This window comes from Melitaea cinxia, chromosome 18, assembly GCF_905220565.1.
Source record: "Melitaea cinxia chromosome 18, ilMelCinx1.1, whole genome shotgun sequence".
Taxonomy (NCBI): Eukaryota; Metazoa; Arthropoda; class Insecta; order Lepidoptera; family Nymphalidae; genus Melitaea; species Melitaea cinxia.
In genome coordinates this window covers 15,408,308-15,435,547 of record NC_059411.1, presented here as the reverse complement: position 1 = coordinate 15,435,547, position 27,240 = coordinate 15,408,308, and the positions used below count along the sequence as shown (strand labels likewise).

The following is a 27,240-nucleotide window of genomic DNA, read 5'->3' as shown; positions in this document are numbered from 1 at the left end:
GTATATCACATGTAAAAAAAAAAAAAAATAAACGTTTGCCGAGTCAGCTAGTACACATATAATAAAATTCATTTTTATAAACAACATTGTACTTAGCATTTCTGTGAAAAGACAATAGATTTTTCTATTAAAGGCTTTTCATGTGAAAAATCTAAGCAAGTAACTTCAAAATGGTTTCCTCTTATCAATTTTATGGAGCGTTCTAGTTGTCCATAAAAGTCCAGACAAAATTCAAAGGCTTCATTTTCCGTTTTATGATGTATACAAAGTATATACTATAGACATTATGTGGATGTAGTCTTGATTACGGAATACCTACTATTTTCAATACATTAAAAAAACTACTAAGTAAATAATAGTAATATATTTTTGGTCACGATTATTTTTAAACATTGAAATAATTATTATTTATAACTAGCTTTTATCCGCGGCTTCGTTCGCATTGAATTTTAAATTACTAAAAAGTATTCCATGTTAATTCTAATACCTCCAAGAATATATTTACAAAGTTACATGATGATCAGTTAAATAGTGTTCGCGTGAAAGCGTAACAAACAAACTTACATTCACATTTATAATATTAGTAGGGATTATTGTTACAATTTTTTTTATTTAAGCAGGCTTGGAAAACAGTTTTTAAACGTCGTTTGGCGAATTATAGTTACCTATATTAACTTTCATTTAAATAACACGTCATTGCACATTTGAAATAACATAAGGAAAATAAAGATATTTTAATTTTGCAAGAGCAAGTCGGTCTTATCACTAACAGTGATTCCTTACAGACAACCTCTAACAATAGAAAAAAAGTGTGCGATCAACTGTCTAAATAGGTACAAAAAAGGTCTACTAATCTAAGAAATAGATTAATACCATATCAAATGGTAAATAAATGAATAAAATAACGCCATCTATCGGAAACAAATAGATGGTGTTATTAGAAAACGTCGCAACGCCATATCCGATATCCGATAGATGGCGTTAAAAAAACGTAACGATGTCATCCATTCAGTAGATTTTACTCATCATATTTTTTTTCAAACCGGGGGCCGTATATGAAAATCGATTCTTTAGGAGTTTAGGACTAAACACCAAAAATAAACAATAAAGTATGAAAGATTTATTGACTTGTGTCATATTTTATTATGATTAGTGAGAGGTTAGATTACACCGCTATTAAACCTACATATTTTTATCATTAACATGATACGAGTCATACGCTTATGGTAGCTACAGACTTCTTAATCTATCCAATCTAATACTATTAAACGAGCAATTCTTCTATAGATATATATAGTATATATCATCATCATTACAGCCTGTACAGTCCACTGCTGGACATAGGCCTCCACAAGTTTACGCCAAAAGTAACGTGGACTCATGTGTTTTGCCCATAGTCACCACGCTGGGCAGGCGGGTTGGTGACCGCAGTACTGGCTTTGTCGCACCGAAAACGCTGCTGCCCGTCTTCGGCCTGTGTATTTCAAAGCCAGCAGTTGAATGTATATATATATATACTAGCTGTGCCCGCGGCTTCGCCCGCGTTGAAATCAGTGTGTCACAAAGTTTTCCTGGCAAACTTCGAGTGAAACTCTCATCAAAATCGGCTTAGCCGTTCCCTAAACCTTCTTCTGGCCAATAGTGGAGCCTTCTCTCCAATGGTGAAACCGCATGAAAATTCGTTCAGCAGATTTTGAGCGAATCGATCACATACACTTTTGGAGACTTTATTTGACTGAGTAACTTTTTAAAAGGCACTATTTTTATAATTTAATAGCTATTTTTTATAAAACCTCTCTATACATCACATTTTTAAATTTACTTTCAGGCTGTATATGTTTCATACAAACTATCAACCCCAATTAAAGCCCCTTAGCAGTAGAATATCATAAAATCCGTTCTTAGCGAACGTCTGCTAACTATAATCTACCTCCCTGCCAAATTTTGTCTTTGTCCAACCTGGATGGATAGAACATCCAGCGGTTTTTGAGTTCTCGTGATGAGTGAGTTCGTGACCTTTCTGTTTTATATATAGATTACGATGCATTATTTGGACACCTCCTCACCATCTATAGAGCATATATTTTAAATTTCAAGTCTCTTACTTCAAAAACATAGGACTTTCATACAAACTTCCAACCCCCGTTTTACCCCTTTAGGAGTCGAATTTCATAAAACCCGTTCTTAGCGAATATCTACGCCCTATAAGGAGCCTATCTGCCAAATTTCAAGTTTGTAGGTGTTATAGTTTCGAAGATTTCGTAATGACTGAGTAAACCTACCATCCCCCGTTTTAACCCCAAAAAAGAGTTGCTTTCTAAAGATACATTATTTGGTCACCTTTCTACAATCTATAGAGCATATATTTTAAATTTCAAGTCTCTTACTTTAAAAACATAAGACTTTCATACAAACTTCCAACCCCCGTTTTACCCCCTTAGGAGTCGAATTTCGTAAAACCCGTTCTTAGCGAATGTCTACGCCCTATAAAGAGCCTATCTGCCAAATTTCAAGTTTGTAGGTGTTATAGTTTCGAAGCTTTCGTAATGACTGAGTAAACCTACCATCCCCCGTTTTAACCCCAAAAAAGATTTGCTTTCTAAAGATACATTATTTGGACACCTTTTCACCATCTATAGAGCATATATTTTAAATTTCAGGTCTCTTACTTCAAAAACATAAGACTTTCATACAAACTTCCAACCCCCGTTTTACCCCCTTAGGAGTCGAATTTCGTAAAACCCGTTCTTAGCGAATGTCTACACCTATAAGGAGCCTATCTGCTAAATTTCAAGTTGGTAGGTGTTATAGTTTCGAAGATTTCGTAATGACCGAGTAAACCTACCATCCCTCGTTTTAACCCCAAAAAGGAGTTGATTTCTAAAGATACATTATTTGGACACCTTTTCACCATCTAAAGAGCGTACATTTTAAATTTCAAGTCTCTTAGTTCAAAAACATAGGACTTTCATACAAACTCCCAACCCCCGTTTTATCCCCTTAGGAGTCGAGTTTCATAAAATCAGTTCTTAGCGGATGTCTATGCTCTATAAGGAACACCTACCTGCAAAATTTCAAGTTTATAGCTGTTATAGTTCCGGAGATTTCGTGATGAGTGAGTCAATCTACCATCCCCCGTTTTAACCCCAAAAAAGAGTTGTTTTCTAAAGATACATTATTTGGACACTTTTTCCCTATCTATAGAGCATACATTTTAAATTTCAAGTATCTTACTTCAAAAACATAAGACTTTCATACAAACTTCCACCCCCCGTTTTATCCCCTTATGGGTCGAGTTTCGTAAAATCAGTTCTTAGCGGATGTCTACGCTTTATAAGGAACACCTATCTGCCAAATTTCAAGTTTGTAGGTGTTATAGTTTCGAAGATTTCGTAATGACTGAGTAAACCTACCATCTCCCGTTTTAACCCCAAAAAGGAGTTGCTTTCTAAAGATACATTATTTGATCACCTTTCTACCATCTATAGAGCATACACTTTAAATTTCAAGTATCTTACTTCAAAAACATAAGACTTTCATACAAACTTCCAACCCCCGTTTTACCCCCTTAGGGGTCGAATTTCGTAAAACCCGTTCCTAGCGAATGTCTACGCTCTATAAGGAGCCTATCTGCCAAATTTCAAGTTTGTAGGTGTTATAGTTTCGAAGATTTCGTAATGACTGAGTAAACCTACCATCCCCCGTTTTAACACCAAAAGAGAGTTGATTTTTAAAAATACATTATTTGGACACCTTCCCATCATCTATAAGGCATACAATTTACATTTCAAGTCTCTTACTTCAAAAACATGGGACTTTCACACAAACTTCCAACCCCCGTTTAACCCCTTTAAGGGTCGAATTTTGTAAAATCCGTTCTTAGCGGATGTCTACGCTCTATAAAAAGCCTTCATGCCAAATTTCAAGTTTGTAGCTATTATAGTTTCGGAGATTTCGCGATGAGTGAGTCAGCCTACCATCCCCCGTTTTAACCCCAAAAGGGAGTTAATTTCTAAAGATACATTATTTGGACACCTTTTCACCATCTATAAGGCATACAATTTACATTTCAAGTCTCTTACTTCAAAAACATGGGACTTTCACACAAACTTCCAACCCCCGTTTAACCTCTTTAAGGGTCGAATTTTGTAAAATCCGTTCTTAGCGGATGTTTACGCTCTATAAAAAGCCTTCCTGCCAAATTTCAAGTTTGTAGCTATTATAGTTTCGGAGATTTCGTGATTAGTGAGTCAACGTAACATCCCCCGTTTTAACCCCAAAAGGGAGTTGATTTCTAAGGATAGGACATTATTTGAACACCTTGTTACCATCTATAGAGCATACATTTTAAATTTCAAGTCTCTTACGTCAAAAACATGGGACTCTCATACAAACTTCCAACCCCCATTTTACCCCCTTAGGGGTTGAGTTTCGTAAAATCCGTTCTTAGCGGATGTCTACGTCCTATAAGGAGCCTACTTGCCAAATTTCAAGTTTGTAGGTGTTATAGTTTCGGAGATTTCGTGATGAATGACCTTTCGCGTTTATATATATTAATAGATATAGATAGATATTTATATATATATATATATATATATATATATATATATATATATATATATATATATATATTGTTAGAAGAAGTGATTCAATCTTAACGTTAGAAGGGGATGAAGCGATCTACGTGTACCTGTACATGTTGCGACGTGTTTTCTACGTCACAACATCACGCGATCATCAGGCATGCATGCATGGTGAAGCCTCAGGTCGACGGCAACGCACCGAGCATGTTGGAAGATCATTCTTTGGAGTGCTCTCGGCTAATTAACTTGTGTCAGACTCAGTACAATTTTTTAACCGACTTCCAAAAAAGGAGGAGGTTCTCAATTCGACTGTATTTTTTTTTTTTTTTTTTTTTATGTATGTTACATCAGAACTTTTGACTGGGTGGAGCGATTTCGACAAATTTTCTTTTAATCGAAAGGTGGTGTATGCCAATTGGTCCCATTTAAATTTATTTGAGATCTAACAACTACTTTTCGAGTTATATCTAATAATGCGTTTTTACTTGACGCTTTTTTCGTCGACCTACGTTGTATTATACCGGATAACTTTCTACTGGATGTACTGATTTTGATAATTCTTTCTTTGTTGGAAAGGGAATATACCTAGTTTGGTACCGTGATAAGGAAACCAGGATCTGATGATGGGATCCCAGAGAAATCGAGGGCAACTCTCGAAAATCCGTAATAACTTTTTACTGGGTGTACCGATTTTGATAATTTTTAATTTAATCGAAAGCTGATGTTTATCATGTGGTCACATATAAATTTTATCGAGATCTGATAACTACTTTTTGAGTAATCTTTGATAACGCGTAGTTACTTGACTATTTTTTGGTCGATCTACGTTGTATTACTTGTCGATGTAATTGAAGTCGGTTTTTTTTTCGTTTGCGAGCAAACACAATTATTTCATTGAAATTCCATTGTTATAATTTGATAATTTTTCTTTGTCGATTATTTTTATGAATTGTAATTATTTTATGAATTTTATTTTTTATTTAATAATCACCTCGATTTATAAAAATATATATAATCTGAATCTCAGAAACGATTTTAATGAAATTTATTATGTATGTGTGAGAGAGTCTTATTTGGTAAACAAACCCCTGTCAATCATAACACGTGGTTCAATAAGTCCCGAGACTAAGTACTAAAAAAAGGTCTTTTTAATAAAATTAATTTTTATTCATCAACATAGTCTCCTCCAAGAGCGATACAGTCCCTCCAACGCTTTTCCAACTTTTCTATCCCATGTGTATAGAACGATTTGTCTTTGGCTTCAAAATAAGCCTCCGTTGCTGCGATAACTTCACTATTTGAGTCAAATTTCTTACCCTGAAGCATTTTTTTGAGGTCTGCAAACAGCCAGTAATCGCTGGGGGCCAAGTCTGGCGAATAAGGGGGATGAGGAAGCAATTCGAAGCCCAATTCGTTAATTTTGGCCATCGTTCTCACGGAGTCGTGACAAGGCGCGTTGTCCTGGTGAAACACCACTTTCTTTTTGTTCATGTGAGGCCGTTTATCCGCAATTTCGTACTTCAATCGCTCCAATAAGCACATGTAATAGTCACTATTTATATTTTGCCCCTTTTCAAGATAGTCGATGAAAAGTATTCCATGCGCATCCCAAAATATAGACGCCATAACCTTACCGGCCGATTTCTGAGTCTTTGGACGCTTCGGGCGGCTTTCACCAGCCACTCTCCACTCCGCTGCCTGCCGATTGGATTCCGGAGTGAAATGGTATATCCAGGTTTCATCCATTGTTACATACCGACGTAAAAAATCCTCTTTATTATGATTCATCAGCGCCAAACATCGCTCTGAATCATTGATACGTTGTTCCTTTTGATTAGTTGTAAGCAAATGCGGCACCCACTTAGAAAAAAGCTTTTTCATGGCCAAATTTTTATGTAAAATAGTGAAAACACTACCAGCTGAAATCTTCACCATGAGTATAAGTGAATGAACAGCATGAGCGATAAAATAGGCCATGTTCTTTACCTATATTTTAAATTGTCACGAATTATAATTTGTTAAATAATGTTACCACAAAGTGATTTGTTATTAATTTGTTTTGTTATTAATTGTTTTTTTTTCTATTTTTATGTTGAGCGCAAAAAAAATCTTTACAAAATATTGCAAATGTCAATCTTTTATGGTAAAGTGTTCATTGTAAAGGTTTTATTTTATATTATGAATATTTCTGTCAATTTCACCTTGAATATTTTTAACGCTATCCCATATAATATATACCACATAGCAATGGCATAAAAGTTTACTGTAGTTCACAGGAAAAATTTTCGAGACTAGAATGAGACTTAGGATTACCCAATGAAAGCTTCGTGGAGAACAATGTTATTAGTCCTTTTTTTAGATGCTAGAGAGAGTGTGCCGCCGGCGCAAGGTTTTTTATTCATATTAAATACAAATAATGTGATAATAATATTGATAGGTTCGACTTTTTTTTCTAGACACAGGCAGCCCTATTTTGTTGTAAATTTTATTTGTGACGTCTTTTTTTACCGACCATTTCACATAAACGAAATATAAATTTGTTGCCTTTTATGCTCGATGCTCGATTAATATATTTTTTTTCGTAATTCTGTACCTCTACTAATTCTTAGCAAAAATATTCAATTCATTATTAGGTTTTGAAATAATTTTAGCAATATGTTAGCGTTAAATATTTGAACATAAAATGAATTTTATATTCATCTCTGGCTTATTAATATTGTTCATCATTTGCTCTTTATGTCACTTTTCTATACTTACAATATTACTCTATTGTCTGTGGTCGGAAGTACGCCATATTTGTTTACTATTTAAGACTATTCCAAAAAAAAAAATAGAATATAGGGGGTTTCAGAGGCAGAGGTTCTAACTAGGATTCAGTTTTAGAAAATGACGTTTTGTCCGTGTTTTCAGGCAACAAGAAACTGCTACAATATCATTAGAATACGAACGTAAACCTGGGTAGGCCTATATCCAGCAGTGGACTGCGATTGGCTGAAGTGAGTGAGCATATATTGAAATTTGTCTTCCATTGACGTTTAAAATGTTTCAATGAAGTCTTAATATATAAATATTCAATTAATATTTTATACATTCAAAATTCTGAGTATGTTTATACTTACATAAATATGAAAAGCCGAAATGTATGTATACAATGCGAAATGTATGCGCCAAATGTGCGTATACTTGTGTTATAGGTAACAGCCGACTGGTATAGCTAAATATTTTTTTAATGTAACTTAATGCTTGTGTTACAGGTAACATCAGACTGTTATAACTATTTTATTTAAATATACATACAATATAATACGTATATATATGAATACAAATGTTACACTCAGGCTCAGGCGGGAATCGAAATCGCAACCCGCGTAACAAGCAGGGTTACGACAAACCGCGCCAACTGGCTTATAAAATAAGGCTTGTATTAAATAAATAAATAAAATAAAATAATAATTATGTTGGTTCGCAAACCAACAAGAAAAAACTGACTTCAAATTGTATCGACTACTATAGCACATATTACAAGAGATAATTCTAAAATTACTCGTGAGATCTCGCTGAAATTTAAATGAAACTAAACGATAAGCATTAGTTTTTAATTAAAAACGAATTATCAAAATTACACACCAAATATAAAATTATGAGATAACGCATATAAAAATATAGGTCGTTGTAGTATCACTACATAGTATAAAACAAAGTCGCTTTCTCTGTCCCTATGTCCCTATGTATGCTTAAATCTTTAAAACTACGCAACGGATTTTGATGCGGTTTTTTTTAATAGATAAAGTGATTGAAGAGGAAGGTATATATGTATAATAACATCTATTAAATAGTGGAAAAATACTCTTATTTTTGACGTTTCTAATGTGATGTCGTAAATGATTACATTTTTTTCTGTTTACATTGCAAACGCAGCCTTAACCCTAAGAGATTTATCAAAATGATGTACTAAGTATTGTACATATTGAAAAGGTGTACAGAAAACTTCGCTGTGGTATATGTCTATCTCTTATGGATATCCCACAATAATTTTTTTTTGTCATTTACTTTTTACGACAAATAATGGCTAATTTTCAAAGCGATTTTAACAAATATAATACATTGTTGATTTAATATAGATCTATATGGCCCTTTACAGCATATGATTTAAATGAATATTTTCGAAGATATTACAGATTTAAAAATTGCGGTACGTAGCGTTTGCGGCGGTTCCGGCCGGCTTTTACTCTAAAGTTAACGCGCGCGGGCCACGGACAGTAATGAATAAATCAAAACTGCTGGATCGATTTTCATTTTTTCAGTGAATGACATAGGCTATAATTATATTTCATACCCGTGCGAAGCCGGAGCGGGTCGCTAGTGTTATATATGTCTCACTGGCCTTAGTTCGTCTATTGCAGACGATTTAGGCAGTGTCAGACAGACATTGTGTCACCTAGGTCACTCTTCAGGAAAACGCAGAGTTGCCTAAGCTCTGCGACCCACAGGAACGATGAGTCGATACGTGTGGAGCCAGTTTGGCTGCAGGAGTCTTTCGCATTTTAGAGATGCTACGAATGCTTGAATGAGACCCAAGTCCTGGTTTCAAATGAAGTTTTCCTTCTCCAGGAACCTGATGATTTTGGGCCAGGTTTATCCTTCGGTCGCCGTTCACGACCCCCACGGGAAGAAAGGGGGTGGTGCTATTCTACTCGGCCCACTACACGGCTAATGTTATACGGCTAAGGCTATACGCTATGTTATATATATTAGCATGATAATTATTTAATTAATAGCCTCCGCTGTTTGTTACAGTCAGTTAAAAATACCAGTAAATATACCTCTCACGAAAGAAAGGCAGTACGAAGTTCGCGAGTCAACTGGTATACAATAATTCAAAAGGTATTTAATACAGTCGCTATACCTCTAAGCTTTTGCTTTAATCCACGTCACGTCAGTATTGATTGCATTATCACGGATAATATCGGTTCGTGACGAGTTTCGTTGCTTACCGTCACCTTCGCGATAATCAGTGACGTGACAAAACGCGAAAATTTGTAAATTCATTGAACTTAATTTGTTTGTCCCGTAATACACATTAAGTGCCTTTTTATAAGATTTTCGTTCGCCATTTTACAAATCGATGTCTTAGTTAAAATAAACTTATACAATATATTTGTCATATTTATATATAATTTGACATTATAGTATGCTTTTTATAAAAAAAAAAAAAAAAAATCAAAGCCTATATTTATAATGTGAAATTATTTTAACACATTTATTCAGACCTATATAACACCTCTTTAGAAGAAAGTCTCAAGAACCTAATCCAATTAATATAAATATATTAAAATAAAGACATACGAAAATCTCTATACACCGTAAAGTCCAGGTAAAAAGCGATTAAATTGGAAGTGAATTAATAACGATTTAAAATAACCGTGTTTATAAAGCGCTTTCAGCATCCAACTACAAACGACTGATCAGTTACTCGCGCGACGCTGTAACACTCGCACGCGGTTCAAACGTACTGTTAAGGGTATTACAAGTTCAGATAACTGCAATTTTACGTCAGATCATTAACAAAAAAAAAGGTAGCGTCGCATCTATAGTCAAAACTTTATCAACTAAATTTTGTAGTATAGACATATAAATAAATTTGACTATAAATATGGCTTATTAATTTAAAATTTACTAGGACGTGGATATTTGAAATGTGACTGTTGCGTTATGGTGGTTTAAATTTGTGTTGTGTTATGGAGGGTATTTTTGTATGGGGCAAAGGCGTGTTTATGCAGTGCCTCGTGATTCTGGTTGCCTTGTCAACGATGAGTCGAGGGTTTGTGGAAACTGAGCAGTTGATGAGCGATTTGGATTTGCCCAGTAAGTATTGTAGAGTCGAGTAAATTGCAGAGTTTTATAATGTGCTTTGCACAATTTTTGTTATAATTTATTAAGCTTGTACTTAATTTTTTTGTAATTTTTTTAATTTGGTAAGCTTGTACTTAACTTGTATGCTTGTTTAATGCTTTCTTTTTATTCAGTAATAATAGTTTTAAAACTGATACCTTTTTGAACGATTTGAATAAATGGAACTTTTTTGTTTGTTTTTGTAAGTAATGAAAAAAAAAACTATTTTTTTTATTTAATTATAGTGCAGATTATTTTACTCTTACTTATTTTATTTTAACATATAGTTGTTGAGAATGTATTTTGTTGTATTCATTCAATATCTCCTTGATATTTACATCGATGAATCAAGTACTTTATTTGTGGTCAATACTTTTGCCTCATTTTCTGGTATGAATGAAGTCTGTATAAATTTTGAAGTATCGCCATTAATTAAAATATCATATTTCCTATTTTTAATCGCATTTAGTCTATTGAAACCGTCCATGGGAAACTTTTATAAAATTATAGCGAATAATTATACGTAACTCACCTCACATATTGATTTTTGTATTTAAAATTGTACTCAAAGTAAATAATTTCAAAGTGAGCCCTTTGGAGACTATTATGAGATAGCACAATATATAAAAATGTTCTATATATAATCTGTTGTATGGTTACGGCAGTAAAGAATAGCCAACCCCTCTCTTCCCGTGGGTGTCGTAATAGGCGACTAAGGGATAACAGAGGTGACTAAGGAGTAATATAGTTCCACTACCACCTTGGAACTTGTAAAGCCTACCAATGGCGGGATAACCATCGAACTGCTGGCTTTTAAATACACAGGCCGATGATGGGCAGCCGCGTCTTCGGTGAGACAAAGCCAGCCCTGCGGTCACCAACCCGCCTGCCTAGCGAGGTGACTATGGGCAAAACACATAAGTTCGCGCCATAATGTTTGGCGCGAACTTGGGGAGGCCTATGTCCAGCTGTGGACTGCGATAGGCTGAAGTGAGTGATGATGATAATAATGTTATCCTTTATTGAGACCTACTTAGCCTTTTCGTATTAAATAATAATAAAATCAAACAAATTATTATGAAGCTCTATGGAAGTTCTTTTAAATCTTTTATTATTTTTCTTTTTTTGTTATTTTATTCTTTTAGTATTTTAAAAAATTAATTATAGATAACGTGTTTTTTTAAAATATTTATCTCAAACATAGGTTTATTTTTTTTATTAATGTTAAAAAAAATTAAGTATTTTTCAAATATTATTACAATTAGATTTGTCTTTGCATTTCTGATTTCTGTTCTTGAACTAATAAGAAAATATGTCAAGTCTAAGTTTTACATTATATTAAACCGTTCCGTCGATGAACATTCGTAGTTGCATGAACTTTTAAAGCTTATAGTTTTTTTTTTCAATAATGCATTTGAGTAATGTTTAAATAGTTACTAAAATCGTTTACACTTTTTACCGACTTCAAAATGTGGAGGAGGTTCACAATTTGATTGCATTTTTTGTGTATTACCTTATAGCTTCTTACTAGGTGTACGGATGCTATTATTCTTTTTTTAAATCAAAAGCTATATATATATTATTGTTATACTTGTCATGTTGTTACAGTTACATTGATTTAATCTAGATTTAGACCAAAGCCAAAAATATAGTTTTTAGAATTTTTGTCTGTTTTTCTGTTTGTATGTATGTCCGGGATAAACGCAAAAAGTACTGCATGGATTTATTTCAAATGTGGTACGAATATTATTAAGAAGTCGGGTCAACATATAGGCTACATATTATCACGCTATCACCTACGGGGAACGAGCAGTGAACCTTTATTTCTTCGACGCATTCTGTACAACGTGTAATCTAACGACGCATATTTGAATGTTGTTGTTATTATGTTAATTACCATGCTATAAGCTAGATTCACACTATAAATAAGACATTCTGTAGTATATTTAGTATCAGTATTGCACCCGTGCAAAGCCGGGACGGGTCGCTAGTTATCTATAATCAAGTTTTCTTTAATAATGAGTATGTATTTGATTATTTTTTCTTTTCGATAACCTACGTTGTATTACTTGTTGACGAAAATCGAATTCTGTTTTTTTATCGTTTGTAGAATTCATAATTATAGTTTTCATTTTTATTTTTATTTTCTACAGAAATCAGTTTCCAATTTTACAATAGAACTAATAGCAAAGTTAAGAAAAAAATGAAATCATTATTTTCATTAGAAAAAATCCAGTTCATAGCAAAAAATTTCTTCATTACACTTATGTAGATTGATGAGGTTTACCAGAGTGATGTTTTGAGGATTTATATTTACCGTTACCGTTTATAGTTTTGAGGATTTATATTATTTTTGTTGTGTAAAAATAAAGCTTTTAAGCTTTAAAGCTTAATTCGCTACACTGTAAAAAATGGTTAGCACTTCTTTTGTTCAGTAAAAAAGGTTTTGTGCAATAGTATGATTGTATGATCGTAGTATGATTGTAGTATGATTGTATGATAATTGTAGTATGATTGTATAATGCATTTAAATGCTATTTCAGTTCTGTGGATATAGATATCTAGAGTTTAAGAGTATATATAAGTAATTAATGAACGAGTATGAATCTATATAAATAAAAATGAACGTTGCTAAGCGCATAACTTGAGAATGGTTCGACCGATTCGGCCTATTTTTGTCTAAAATTACTTTAAATATTTCCATTCTAGATAAATAGACTGTTTTAGCTTTACAACAGTTACTAAGAACAGCTTAAGTCAACTTAATTCATATACAAGCAGTAATAATATAACAAACTTAGTATGAATAGGTCTTTTTTAATTCAAAGTATAATCAAGAAAATAAGCATCGACGCTGGCAAGAGAACTTTTTTTATATACGGCTAAGAGGTTGACCTGAATCGGCCGCATATGCGACTTTATTAAAACGTTGATCTCATGTGTAATGGGGAATAAGGATAGACGACCCCAGTAATAAGATAGTCTCCAAGGAGCATATATCAAGAATTTTGTGTTTTAAATATAAATTGAGTATATTTTAATAGTAATTGAGTATAGTAGATACTCCTACAATATGTAGATAAAGAGTTTGTTTTTAAAAGAATTTCAAAGATAGGATTAAAAATGAGACTATCCGCGGGAGAACGAAAGTAACCGATATAGCACACAGAATTAGCAAGTTAAAATGGCAGTGGGTTACCTGTGTCACAGGGCTGATGGCGTTGGAGCAGACGTATCCTGGAGTGGAGACCGCGTGTTGGAAAACGCACGTGGAACGTCCTCCGGCCCGTAGGACCGACAATCTACGTAAGATTACCGGTGTAGGCTGGATGAGGATTGCGGAAAACCGGGATGTCTGGCGCGAACTTGGGGAGGCCTATGTCCAGCAGTGGACTGCAAGATGCTGAACTGAACTGAACTTGTCACTAAATACCTAGTTATCATGGTAGATCATAGGTTGTACTGGCTACCACATAAATAATTGGTTTCTGGAAGATTTACAAAGCTTATTCTATTGAACCAGATCTACTACGCCTTACCACAGATAATCATTACATACTGTATTACAGTATGAGGTGCTGCCTCGAAAACTTATTTAATATTGTTGGAGCGAATACAGAGAGCACTTTTGAAGGTTATGTATAAAAAAAAACGTCAATATTCAGCCACCAGCCGTTACATACATAACATTGAAGTTATTATCAGTTAAATACTTTACATTCAACCATTTTAAGAATGCATATCTCTTCGGATTACAACATAATAAATAAGAAGAGAAGAAAGTATACTGTTTTTACCACTAAACGCTCTCACACACAGTTCGCCCTGTGTCAGTACAGATATATATCATCATTTCTGTATAATAACATCAATAAATCCATATCCATTGACACTTGGTAAATGCAGCTATAAATTGTCAACATGGCTTAAAACCTTAGATTACGATCAGAGAGAAAAACTTCTAAAAATAAAAAAAATTAGGCTAACACATGTATACAAACATGCACAGATATTCACATACGTATACGTATGAATATTTAAGTATGAATTAGCACTTAGTAAAATTTTTCTTGTAATTTAGTTTTTAATGGAAAAGTGACTCCATCTCTCTCCGGTGCCTTCTGCACATAATTGGGGGAATCAATCCCTGTGTGTAAAAATATCTCTTTGGTGCTAATATAAATATTTTTTTCATTTTGATTTTCATTTAATTCATGCATAATTACAGTTTACCTATGGTAAGTTTGTGTACCTCACTTACCTGATATTCTTTACAGACAGAAGACAAAGGCGCTCACGAGTGTAAGCTTGCGAAGGCGTGTTTACATTTCATTAGAAAAGGAACTCCAAAGTGTAGTGGATTGCTTTTTTTATTTCGTTTACAATTGTTATAAAAAACATGATGATATGTCGGCAACTTCGCTTCCACGAGTCCAGACGGTGAATACACAAAGGGTTTTAAATATAACTTGTAGTTAAAAATGTCTATAAATTAAAAAGTATTACGCGTTAACACTTTCTGTTGAATATCATTAGTAACGCTTTGTTCAAAGCGTCGTTGTTACCTGTAACAAATACTTATATATATTATCAGACTATCAGTATAAAAATATCGCTAAATAATCAAATTTATAGAAGAAATTTGCATAATTTTATCACTTAGGTTCCACCTGATAGTAAACGGAAACTAAGGTCACACACAGCTTTTTCCCCTTTACTTCGTACTTCAAACGCTTTGGACCAGTGTTTCCCAAAGTGGGCGATAACGCCCCCTTGTGGGCGCTGCAGTACTAAAGGGGGGTAAGAGACCTAGAAAAAAAAAAGGCTTGGGGGGCGATTTGTTATTTAATCTATAAGGACTCTCGACTACAACTAGTGAAATCAACTAATATTCATTAAAAGATTGCTCAAAGGGGGCACTATAAAATAATTTATTCTCTTAGTGGGCAGTAGACAAAATAAGTTTGGGAACCCCCGCTTTAGACTCTATTCCATTCCACCCACCCACCAGAGCCTTACAACTTGGTAGACATTTAGTTATCCTGGTATCATAAATTGTAAGGCTTATCGTATACTTTACTAGATGTGCCTCGTGGCTTTACACGCGTTAATTGGATAAAAATCCTATAACCTTGGTATGTAACAATTAATGGGTTACCAGAAACAAAAATAATTTTTAAATTCGAGCTAGTAGATCCTGAGATTAGCGCGCTTAACTAAAGAAACAAACAGACAAATTATTTAAGTTGGGTAAAGTTTCTAACTTTGTTTGTATGGGGTAACCTGCGCAAATACTGATCCAATCACGAAAATTCTTTCACTAACAGAAAGCTACACTATTCAGGAGTGACATAGGCTATATTTTATTGTGATTCAACAAAAAATTCATTGAAAAATCTTATATATGTAAAAATCTCGTGTCACAATGTTAGTTACAATACGCCTCCTAAACGGCTGGACTGTTTTTATGAAATTTTGTATGCATATCGGGTAGGTCTGAGAATCGGCCAACATCTATTTTTATATAGCTTAGTTATAAGAGGGGTGGGATTAGGGGGTTAATAACATATATGGCAAAACAACGTTTGCGGGGTCAGCTAGCTATATATAAAACTCATTATAATATAACTTATTATTTCGCTTCTTTTCTCGGAGTGGACAAAAAAGCGCATAAGAATCTCATGCTAGAAAAACAGGAACATTTTATCATTCCTCTAGTTTAGAACCAGGCATTATTACTGCATGTTTTTGAAAACTTTACTCTATCAATCATAACATTGAGCATTTCGTCACCTTCCTCTTGCTCCTGCATATTTCAGGAAATATTACAACATATGTTTACATTGCTGTATACGCCCTTTTCGCGATAAAGCGTGAGTGATGGTTCAGTTATTAATCATTCACCTTAGGGTGAAATGTCGTTAACATTTCCAGCCCTTAAAGATTAAAAAAAAAATGTTGATCGTAAATTCTTTATGATATTGTAAGATGTGTCTTGTACACCACAAAACAATAGAGATAAAATGTAATTAAATATTATTTCCATAAGAAAATATTCAGCTGCTCTGATGTACTGCCGCGTGTGCAGTGTTGATGATGTTACATGCACGTACACCAGAGCGGTTGTTGGTATACTAAAAATGTAATTATTAGATATTTAACACTTGAAAATATACTACTTTTCATGACCCGCATCCTTTTTACACGACGTCACATACTCCTGTCCTGAAGTGTTCCTATTCCCCCTTTTATAAATAAGAAAGCAGTGGTTGCAAAATTAAATATTTTATACAGTCTAATATTAAAAATAATTTTAAATAAATATAAAACCACTTGTTTTATTGCAATAACGTTATAATAATATTTTTTTTTAAATGTAAATCGTAACATTTACGAAATAATATAATAATATCTTGCAATTTTTTTTCTTTGTTAACAAAAGAATTTTCGATTACGTTAAGACACCTTCCTTTTAAGGTCGTATCGAAGGAGTAAAAAACGGGAGCCTATATTTATTAAGACTTCGCTGTCTGTCTGTCGTTCGTCCGTCCGTCCGCCCGTCTGTCTGCCACCAGGCTGTATCTCATGAACCGCGATAGCTAGACAGTTGATATTTTCAGAAATTATGTATTTCTGTTGCCGCTATAACAACAAATATTAAAAAAATTAAGGGGGGCTCCCATACAAGAAAAGTAATTTTTTGCCTGTAGGTAGGCACTCGAAATATTCACAAAATATTTAATTGAATATTTAATAAATATTAATGAATCTAAATAACATTATTTTAATTTAGAATAGTTATTAATAAATAATAAATAAATAAATATCTACACAATACACACGGTCGTCTGTTCCTAAAGTAAGCAACTTAATACTTGTGTTATAGGTAACAGCCGACTGGTATAGCTACATTTTTTTTCGATAAACATATTTATAAATAATACATATTAAATTACACACAGACTCATTTACTATTACTATTCACTCATTCACTATTAAAATTATTCTGAAAATTTCAACATAATGAAGGCACCGTTCAAGTCACTAATCGTATTGTAATTAAAATGTTCCTCTTACAACAAAAGTTTTTCGTTTCTAAGTAAAGTGCTTGTTGAATAATTCAAGAAGTGATATCTTCAAGTTACTAGATTTCTTTAGGAATCGCTTCTAAAAGCATTGTATAGCTACGTTTTAAAAGTTCAGATTTCCTTAAAGTAAAATACGATTGTATATATTTCAATGTGAGTTACATAATTATAGTTCCATTACTAACCGACTTCATAAAAGGAGGCGGTTCTGAATTCGACTGCATTTTTTAAATGTGTTACGTCATAAATTTTTATAACTATTTACGTATCTATCCAGCAATTTTTTTTTTTTTTTTTTGTTAACACAATATTTGGACCTGTATACGCTGTCACAGGAGGAAAGGTGATGAGGTGGACTGATTTCGATGATTTTAATCGAAAAGTGCTTATCATGTGGTCCATTTAAATTTAATCGATATCTTACAAGTAGGTACGAGTACTTTTTGAGTTACCTTTAATAATGCATATTTGCTTGATTGTTTTTTCGTCTACCAACGTTGTTTTACTGGTCGATGTATATTGAAGTCGGTTTGTTCGTTTGTGAGCAAACACAATTATATACCATACCTAAAGAGGTAAAGTTTTAAAATTAACTGAAATGTGAATTTTATTTTTAAGACACGAAATTCCTTAACAAACTTTTATCCATTCTTATTTCGAAACTAGGTGTTCCAACGACTTCGTTCGCGTGCAATTTAACAAAAAAGTTATTGTTTAGTTCGAGTTATAAAATAAATAGGTTTCTAAAATGAAAGTAGCCTTAGTTACTCCTTATTACGTCAGCTAGGGAAAATCCCGTCAAAATCAGTCCAGCCATTTCGGAGATTAGCATATGAATTTAGTAAAAAGCGGTTATTTTAATATTACAAAAAGACACTCCAATTTTATTTATTTGTATAGATTCCTGAATCAGATGCAGATCTTATCCTACTTTAAAGACTAAATATCACACTTTTACATTTACAGCTTCAAAAGTAGCAAAACTATCATCAAGTTTTATCTTCAATTTTTACCTTTAGATATATAAAGATAATATACCCTATATTTAGAAACCATATCAACGGAGACATTTTTATTTTGATTTGTCAAGAAGCCCTGGTCAATATTTATTTTTAGAGTGTCTAGACATTTTAATATGGATGAAAATGTACTTTAAATTATTTATACACATAAATTATCTTCTATAATATAAAAATGAGTCGCTGAATGTGTTGCTAAGCGCAAAACTCGAGAACGGTTTGACCGATTTCGCTAATTCTTTTTTTAAAATATTTCTTGAAGTACGAGAATGGTTCTTACGGAGAGAAAAATTCTAAAAAAAAAAAAAAAATTAAATTTCCTGAAAAAGTCTAAAAACAACACTTTTCTATACTCCCATACAAAAGATTTGTGATAATACTTAAAAGTCAATTTGAACTTTAATACCATACGATAAAGTTTGTGTTAGGCGATACGAAGTTCGCCGGGTCAGCTAGTGTTTAATATAATTTTTAAAAACACTGCTACCAATACCTATTCGTCTGAATTAGTTGTAGTTTTCGAGATAAATTATTAAAAAATCGTTACACAGTTTAAAACAAAGTCGCTTCCCACTGTTTGTATGCTTAGATCTTTAAATCTACGCAATGGATTTTGATGCGGTTTTCTTTAGTAAATAGAGTAATTCCAGGGGAAGGTTTATATGTATGATACATGCATAATATAACAGAGGAACACGGATAGTTTTAGAGTTTTCTAATGTGATGATATTTATTTTATATTTTATATTTAGTATCAGCATTTCACCCGTGCAAAGCCGGGGCGGGTCGTTAGTAATATACTAAAATTCAAACATTTAAATATTTGATCCCGATAAATATTTTTATAAAGTATATTAAAATCCGAACGTATATGCAGCTAAAAATTGCGCCCTTTGTGAAAATGGCGCAGTATGATATAAAAAATAAAATGTTAAACTTTGTTTCATAAAAAAATCAGTTGCAATTGTTTATTTGTTGCTGAGTTTTGTGGTTCAGTTGTTAATTTATAAAACAAAACCTTGCAAGGAAATAATAATAATAATAATAGTAATAAAACTTAAATATTTACATCATTTTGAAATACTCTTTATGAGGCTAATAATCACCTATAAATATTTACATTCGTGACAATATAAAAGATTAATTACAAGAACATAAATACATGTAACAACATAAAAGATTAATATGAAGAAAATAGATACATTTTTTTTATTTTGTCTTATTATTACTAAACTTTTTGATATGTAAGTAGATGATCGCAGAAACGATTATGGCTCATAACAGCTTAGCAGTAGGTTAGATAAAATAATAAAAAATAAAAATCGCTTAGACCGAATATAAAATCATTATATCAAAAATTTCGATCTAGCGGGCACATCGTTCCATAGCTTAATTGGCTAGAGCACTAACACAGTCAGTCGGAGATGCAGGTTCGATCCCCGCTGGAACGGTCGATTTTTGATACGATATTAAAAATGCTTAAAAAATACAAAAATTCATTTGATATTAAATAAATTAAACTTTATAGATAAATTAACATTTATCAAATGTTGAAACGATAGTTGAAACAAATTCCGATTTCAATTCAATTTGAAATACTCTTTTGAAAGCGTTCTAGTAATGTTCGCTAAATTGACAAATTTTATTAGTTTGGCAGATGTGATTGAAACTGCTATTGACTGAATCATATAATTTTAATTGCATCAGTAAAGTTATATATCATGTATTACGACCTAGTATTTGACTACGATGGTAGAGTCAAATACTATCTCATTTAGTATTATTAATTATTATTGTATCATGTACACCTAATAGCGATCGTTACTCATAGTAGGGAATATATCTACCTAGAGAAGAGCCCTATGGCAAGCAGTGAGATGTTACAGGTTGAATTGTATTATTTTAGTTAGGAGTTCAGTTATACTTAATGTTAATACTCCTCCGAAACGGCTGGACCGATTTTCATGAAATTTTGCTGCATATCGGGTAGGTTTGAGAATCGGCCAACATCTATTTTTCATACCTTAAGCTATAAGGGGATTAAGGGGATTAATAACATATATGACAAAACAACGTTCTATATAATTTTGAAAATTCATTACAGCCTAATTTCAATATCTATTGTATCATATGATTTTTTTTTCATAATGTAAGAAAAAGACAATATTGAGTTTCACTCGCGTTGATTCGAGAAAAAAATCCTAGCCTTCCTCGGTGAATAGGCTATCCAACACAAAATATTTTTTCAGTTCAAACCAGTAGTTCCTGAGATATAGTGCACTTAAACAAACAAACAAACAATCTTTTACTATAAGTATAGATGTATGTAAAGTAAACCTTCTTCAATATTCTGGAATAAAGTTTTTAAAACAGAGCGACGAACAGTCAAATAAATTTACCGCGAAAAAAGATCCCATTTTGAAAATATTCCACAACAAAATTAACTTAAAACATACATTAACAAGAGGGATGGAAATTTGCGATCACAAAATGTATTTTTAACGATGACTATTTTAAAAATCGACCCTCGTTCGCTTACTTTTGAATATTTGAGTACGTAAACATGTAAAGTATTTGTATGTGTCAAGAGTTATATGTTAAATCACACAAGTTAACGCCGCAGTAAGTACTGCGGTGTAATTCATCTAATGCGATGACAACTCAATCATTAACTGAGGTAGGGCACAGCGGGAATTTCCTGCTCAAAATCTGGACGGGCCTCGGTAGTACCTCGACCTTACAGAAGATCACAGCTAAATAATACTGTTATCAAGCAGTATTGTGTTCCTGTTGGTGAGTAAGGTGACCAGAGCTCCTGGGAGGGATTGAGGATTGGGTCGGCAACGCGCTTGCGATGCTTCTGGTGTTGCAGCCGTCTATAAGCTACGGTAATCTCTTACCATCAGGTGAGCTTGTTTGCCGACCTAGTGACATAAAAAAAAAGAATTATCTTCTAAAACATGGAACTTAAGAAGCCGACCGGTGGCGGGATAACCATCGAACTGCTGGCTTTGAAATACACAGGCCGAAGACGGGCAGCAGCATCTTCGGTGCGACAAAGCCAGTAAGTACTGCGGTCACCAACCCGCCTGCCCAGCGTGGTGACTATGGGCAAAACACATGAGTTCACGTTATTTTTAGCGTAAACTTGTGGAGGCCTATGTCCAGCAGTGGACTGTATAGGCTGTAATGATGATAATGATGATCTTCTAAAAAGAAAAAATCAGTTCAATGTTATGGAGGTATTTTATTTTATTCTATTATGGAAACAAGCGGTATTATAATAATATACAGAATGACAAACAAAATATTGTCACTCAACCGAAAAACAGTTTCCGATATTACAATAGAACAAATAAATAAAGTTAAGAAGATGATTAATATTAACTTTTTCATATCAAATATTACAATATTTTTTTAGATTAACGTTTTTTTTACGTGGTTACTTTTATTACTAAAACTATTAAAAAACGTAATATTTACCATGTCTTTTATTTTCATTTTGCAGAGCTCGATATTTCGACATTAACTTTTTTTTATTTCATTTTTAAATTATTATTTTTAATTTATTTATTTATCAAATAATGCACTTATTTATTATAAATAGCATTAAAAAACCACGCAATTTTATGACAATGCTATTTAGTGAACTAATGAACCAAAAAAATATGAGATAAACACATTTACCCACCCATTAGAAGTAAGCTGGGACTGAAAACTCGAATAAAGATGCACACAACCAAATATATCAAGTCACAATAGTATCAAGAAAGTAATTTTTAAGTTTATTTTTTTTAAAATTAATTGGTGTAGTACTTTCAATCAATTTTGATGGTAGGTCATTTATTAGTCTAAGCACTAAATAAGCTGTAGTTCGCTCACCATATGTGTTGTGTAACTGCGAATGTCTGGTTCCAAAGAGGATATAACCACTAAGTTTTACTTGTTTTTGAACGTGTAAGAGGTAGTCCGGTATGGACATTGCTAAAGCCGTTAAAATCTACCCGCAAATTTTATTCTCATGAATAAGACATTCGCAGTTAATGTCGACATATCGCGCTAAAACATGGTAATATCCCGTTTTTGAGTAATTTTAGTATTACAATAATTACTACAAATTGATTAATAAGCAAGAAAAAGTAAATAAATCGGTGATACAGAAATTCTAAAATAAATAAGGGCTTAGTAAGGTATAGGAAAATTATCTTGCGTAAAATGAACCTACTAAGGAGACATTTTGAGGACACTTTGAGGGGGGATTAAGCTTTGAGTGTATTTTAAATTATTATATTATTGTTAACGATTTTGAGTGACTGTTTTCTTTCTGATTCAATTTAATCAAGTAGCCTGCCTTTAAGCACGGTTTATGTAGGGTTGATTAGGCGATGATCCTTCTGGTGTAGCAGACGTCGTTGAATAGAAAAAAGTCGCACATTTCCAGAAGATATATTTTTATAATTTTTATAATAATTTTTCATAATAGGTATGGTATAATAAGACAAAGGGATAAAAGATACAGACAAATAAACTAGAATAAAATGAATCACAATTAAGCCCCCTTTTTATAACGGTTCGTACATAACACGATTAAAATAAAATAAATAATATCTTTAGTTTTATTATCAATTCAAGATGTCATAAAAGGGCTGGCCATAATCGATCAACGTCACTTAGTAGATGACGTACTTCACTCCTCTTAGTTACTATCACAATAGATTTATGACTAGACGTAGCTGTTTGAATCCTCGATGCAATGCCGTATTCACACAAGTATAGCTATGAAGACAATTCAGTTATCCTGTTGAATTTACCATAATATTTAACACAATATCAGCTTAAGAATGTACTGGCAGCAGACAGGACATTTATCATTGCTTGCGTTGAATAAAATGTACATAAAAATATTTGGAATGGGCGACATTGTGTCAGGTAGCGATATTAATTGCTATCTTTTTGTACAATTGTGAAAGGACGAGTCTAACGTTTGTTTTGAAAACAAAGCTGTAATTATTTTATTATATTTTTTTTATACAACTATGTTAGCAAACTAGCGTCCGGCTCACTTAATAGTAAATGATAACCGTAGCTTATAGACGCCTGCAACACCAGAAGCATCGCAAGTGCGTTGCCGACCCTACCCTTAATCCTTTTAGGAGTTCTGGTCATCTCACTCACCAACAGGAACACGACACTGCTTGAAAACAGTGTTATTTAGCTGTGATCTTCTGTAAGGTCGAGGTACTTCCCCAGTCGAGCTGATTCAGAGTTTGAGTAGGATATTTCCTGCTGTGCCCCAACTCAGTTGAAATTATTATCTCAAGCCTAATACTTAATAAATAAAATAAAAAAAATAAAAATAAAAAAAAACCCTAATACCTTTCTATATTGTGGTAGATAGAGTTATTTTTGCTGACTACATTTTAAAATATACTACATTTATTATGATTAGAATACTTTTTATTTCAGAAAAAAAATTCCAGTCGTAACGTGGGTAGAGGTTGGTATAATAATAGGAGTGACTTTTTTACTTTATATAAATTGAAATAAGAAAAAAATATCTTCTATTTATGAACAATAATTATTTTCTATTTATTAAATTATAATAATTTCGATTCACATTAAAAGCCCGAATAAATCTCTATTGTTTTTCGATTTTACTTATCCCTAAATATGAAAAAAATACAGCCAGTATCACATTATAATATATACGAAAAAGCTATCCCTTTGTGGTTCAATAAAAATTCCTTGTATCATATGGATATGTATTTGTAGTACGGGAGCCGACAGACTGTTACTGAGGTAACAATAAAAAAACTTTTTGTACAACTTTAACTTTTAAAACTGTGTCGCGAACACAAATTCAGTCAACAACAAACAAAAAGTCAGTATCTACTGGCCCAGTTTTAATTGTCAGAGAATTTGCCCTTATTTGTATATAGGCACGATTGATATTTACTGCTGTATCTTTCTGAAATCTCAGACCATAGCATCCTATAAAATGATTACCGAACTTTTACAATTATGATATAAGCCGAAGAAATGTATTTAGTGTACATATATGTATGACAAACTATAATAAAAAAATAATGGTGTCGTTGTATACATAAATATTAATTTTAAATTCTAGTCGAGGTAAAAAGAAAATAATTATTTGGTTAAAAAAATTATATTATGATTTTTTTATCGATAAAAATCAAAAACTACTTTTATTAAATTCACAATAATTTATAAATAATAATGAAAATAACAACCATCAAGTAGACTATACATTAGACACTGTATAGCGAATATACATAAACTATACATAAAAATCTTACTCCACGCATTTTAAGGGTACCCATACGCATCGTCTCATAAGGAATTTCGTTACAAAAATTACTAGATTATACATTAAATATGAAAACGATGTTTGTATACAGATCATAATGATTATGTTAAAAAGGTACGCGAGCTCTTCAACTATTGGATTTATGGGAAAAAGGCAATACTGTTTTATTGGACATATTAAATACTTCACAAATATCAATTTCCTTTCTTAATATTTTTCCTACGTATATACACGATTTATTGTCAGTCTGTCTGGGGTATAAGTAAAAAATTGCTAGCAAAAGCGTAGGCTAATAAGGTACACACTAATATATAGTTATACAAAACTATTATTTATAATCAATCAATTAAAACAAATACTATTTCAATTTGTAAAATGACGAATATATTAATATTTATTTCGATTTGTTTTTTTGTTTAGATTTTGATATAGATAGAAAGTTACCTCGTAAATCTTACTGAAATAGAATCCATTTTATTGCAAATAATAAAATAATTATAATGCAAGACAATAATAAATATAATGACACTAAAATAAAATTAATATAATAACATACTAAATGATGATCGCTTGTAAAATTCTTGCATAACTTGAACCACAAATGCATTGTTGGCGAAAGGAATGTTAATATAATTAAGAAAAAAAGTGAACAAAGGGGGAAAATTCAACAAAAACGTTTTCCAGTTCTTGTAAAGGCTAGATGTTAAAGACACTTCGATTTTCTTATTGTAACACAATTCCGGTTGAATGAACCATAGTTCAATTGTTGTTAGAATATTTTAGAATTTCTTTTGAGTACTTCAGTAGAGTTATTTTTTTTTGGTTTGGATAAGTTTAGAAAAAATAGAGTGTGCTTTAGACCACACGACTGAAGTAAAACTCTCTTAATTGCCTGTACAGTTATTAACGTTACTCTCTATCGGTTTATCTTCATTAACTTATATCTCCCTCTAAACTTCCATTCACCTCAACCGATCACACTTTTCGTAACGCTCTCGTCACCATTTCACCAGCTTACTCCTGAAGTCAAGCATGCAAAAAGAAGTTTTACTTCAAAAACAGTATATTTTTGTAAAGTATATCTTTAAAATAAACTATTAGGTCGCTCTGAAAACAAAGATTTTTATTCCGTTAAATTCAAAGTTACAGTTAAGACCAGTGATGTCAAAATATGGCATAGATACGGTTAAGGATATGAATGTTTGAATAGTTATCCTCACTGTGGATGGACACACAGAAAAATCTAAGCAAAATATTTCTGCTAGATATCTGCACTACATAGGTGCACTAAACACACTAATATAAAATCATATTTGATATTTTTTTAAATATATTTTCATAAAATAATAAAAGTTTTATGCATAAAACTCGCGTCGCGCTAAGTAGAAAACTTAAAACGTAAATTCTGAATAAAATCGTAACATTATATTATAAAACTCATTTCATTTTAAACGTCGAGTTAAACTATAGATATAATATTTGAATGGGGACATATGTAATGGGTGGTAAGTGGCATAGATGCTTCATACGGTTTCGCTTATAATATTTTTACTAGATTTTTATTCCCGATTCTGCCCTCAGGGTAAGAGTACGTGTTTTTCAGCATTTTATTTATATAATAAAAAGTAGAAATTTTTAGTGTAGTAAATTTTTATGAATATTTAAAAAAAAATGGCGTGGTACAGAACTCTAAGCGTGCTCGTCTTTTCTTCAATTTTGTTCTGAAACTCATAGTATCCGTTTTCAAAAATGCTAGAGATTAATGGCTATTAAATGTTTTTTTAAAACATTATCCATCAATTTTATTCTTTTAAGCTCTAGTTCAAAATCGATTCGAGATCAAATGTATAAGTAGCTTAGAAGCCTACCCGCAAAACTACACAAAGATCCGTTGCAGAAAAACTTTGTTTTGAAGATTATCTGCATGCTTAGTCTCAGGGACAACGGACCAGAAGTTATGAAACACAATCTGTCTATCTTTGTAAACGTTGCAATTTCATATATTAATATGGATTTGCTTCTATTTTAAATGATAATAATGATAACTGAGGTAGGACACAGCAGGAATTTCCTGCTCAAAATATGGAGCAGCCCGACTGGGGTAGTACCTCGACCTTACAGAAGATCACAGCAAAATAATACTGTTTTCAAGCAGTATTGTGTTCCTGTTGGTGAGTAAAGTGACCAGAGCTCCTGGGGGGATTGGGGATTGGGTCGGCAACGCGCTTGCGATGCTGCTGTTGTTGCAGATGTCTATAAGCTACGGTAATCGCTTACCATCAGGTGAGCCGTACGCTTGTTTGCCGACCTAGTGAAATAATAAAAAAAAA

The 27,240-nt window shown here is 32.6% G+C and overlaps 1 protein-coding gene across 1 annotated transcript in view; it reads left to right on the top strand.

The window, feature by feature from the left end:
- Positions 1-10,393: 10,393 nt before the first annotated feature.
- LOC123662153 (protein turtle-like) overlaps positions 10,394-27,240 on the top strand; it is a 107,090-nt gene continuing 90,243 nt past the window's right edge. The window contains exon 1 of the mRNA XM_045597037.1: positions 10,394-10,448. Coding sequence (XP_045452993.1) covers positions 10,394-10,448 — 55 coding nt within the window. The remainder of the gene's footprint in view (positions 10,449-27,240) is intronic.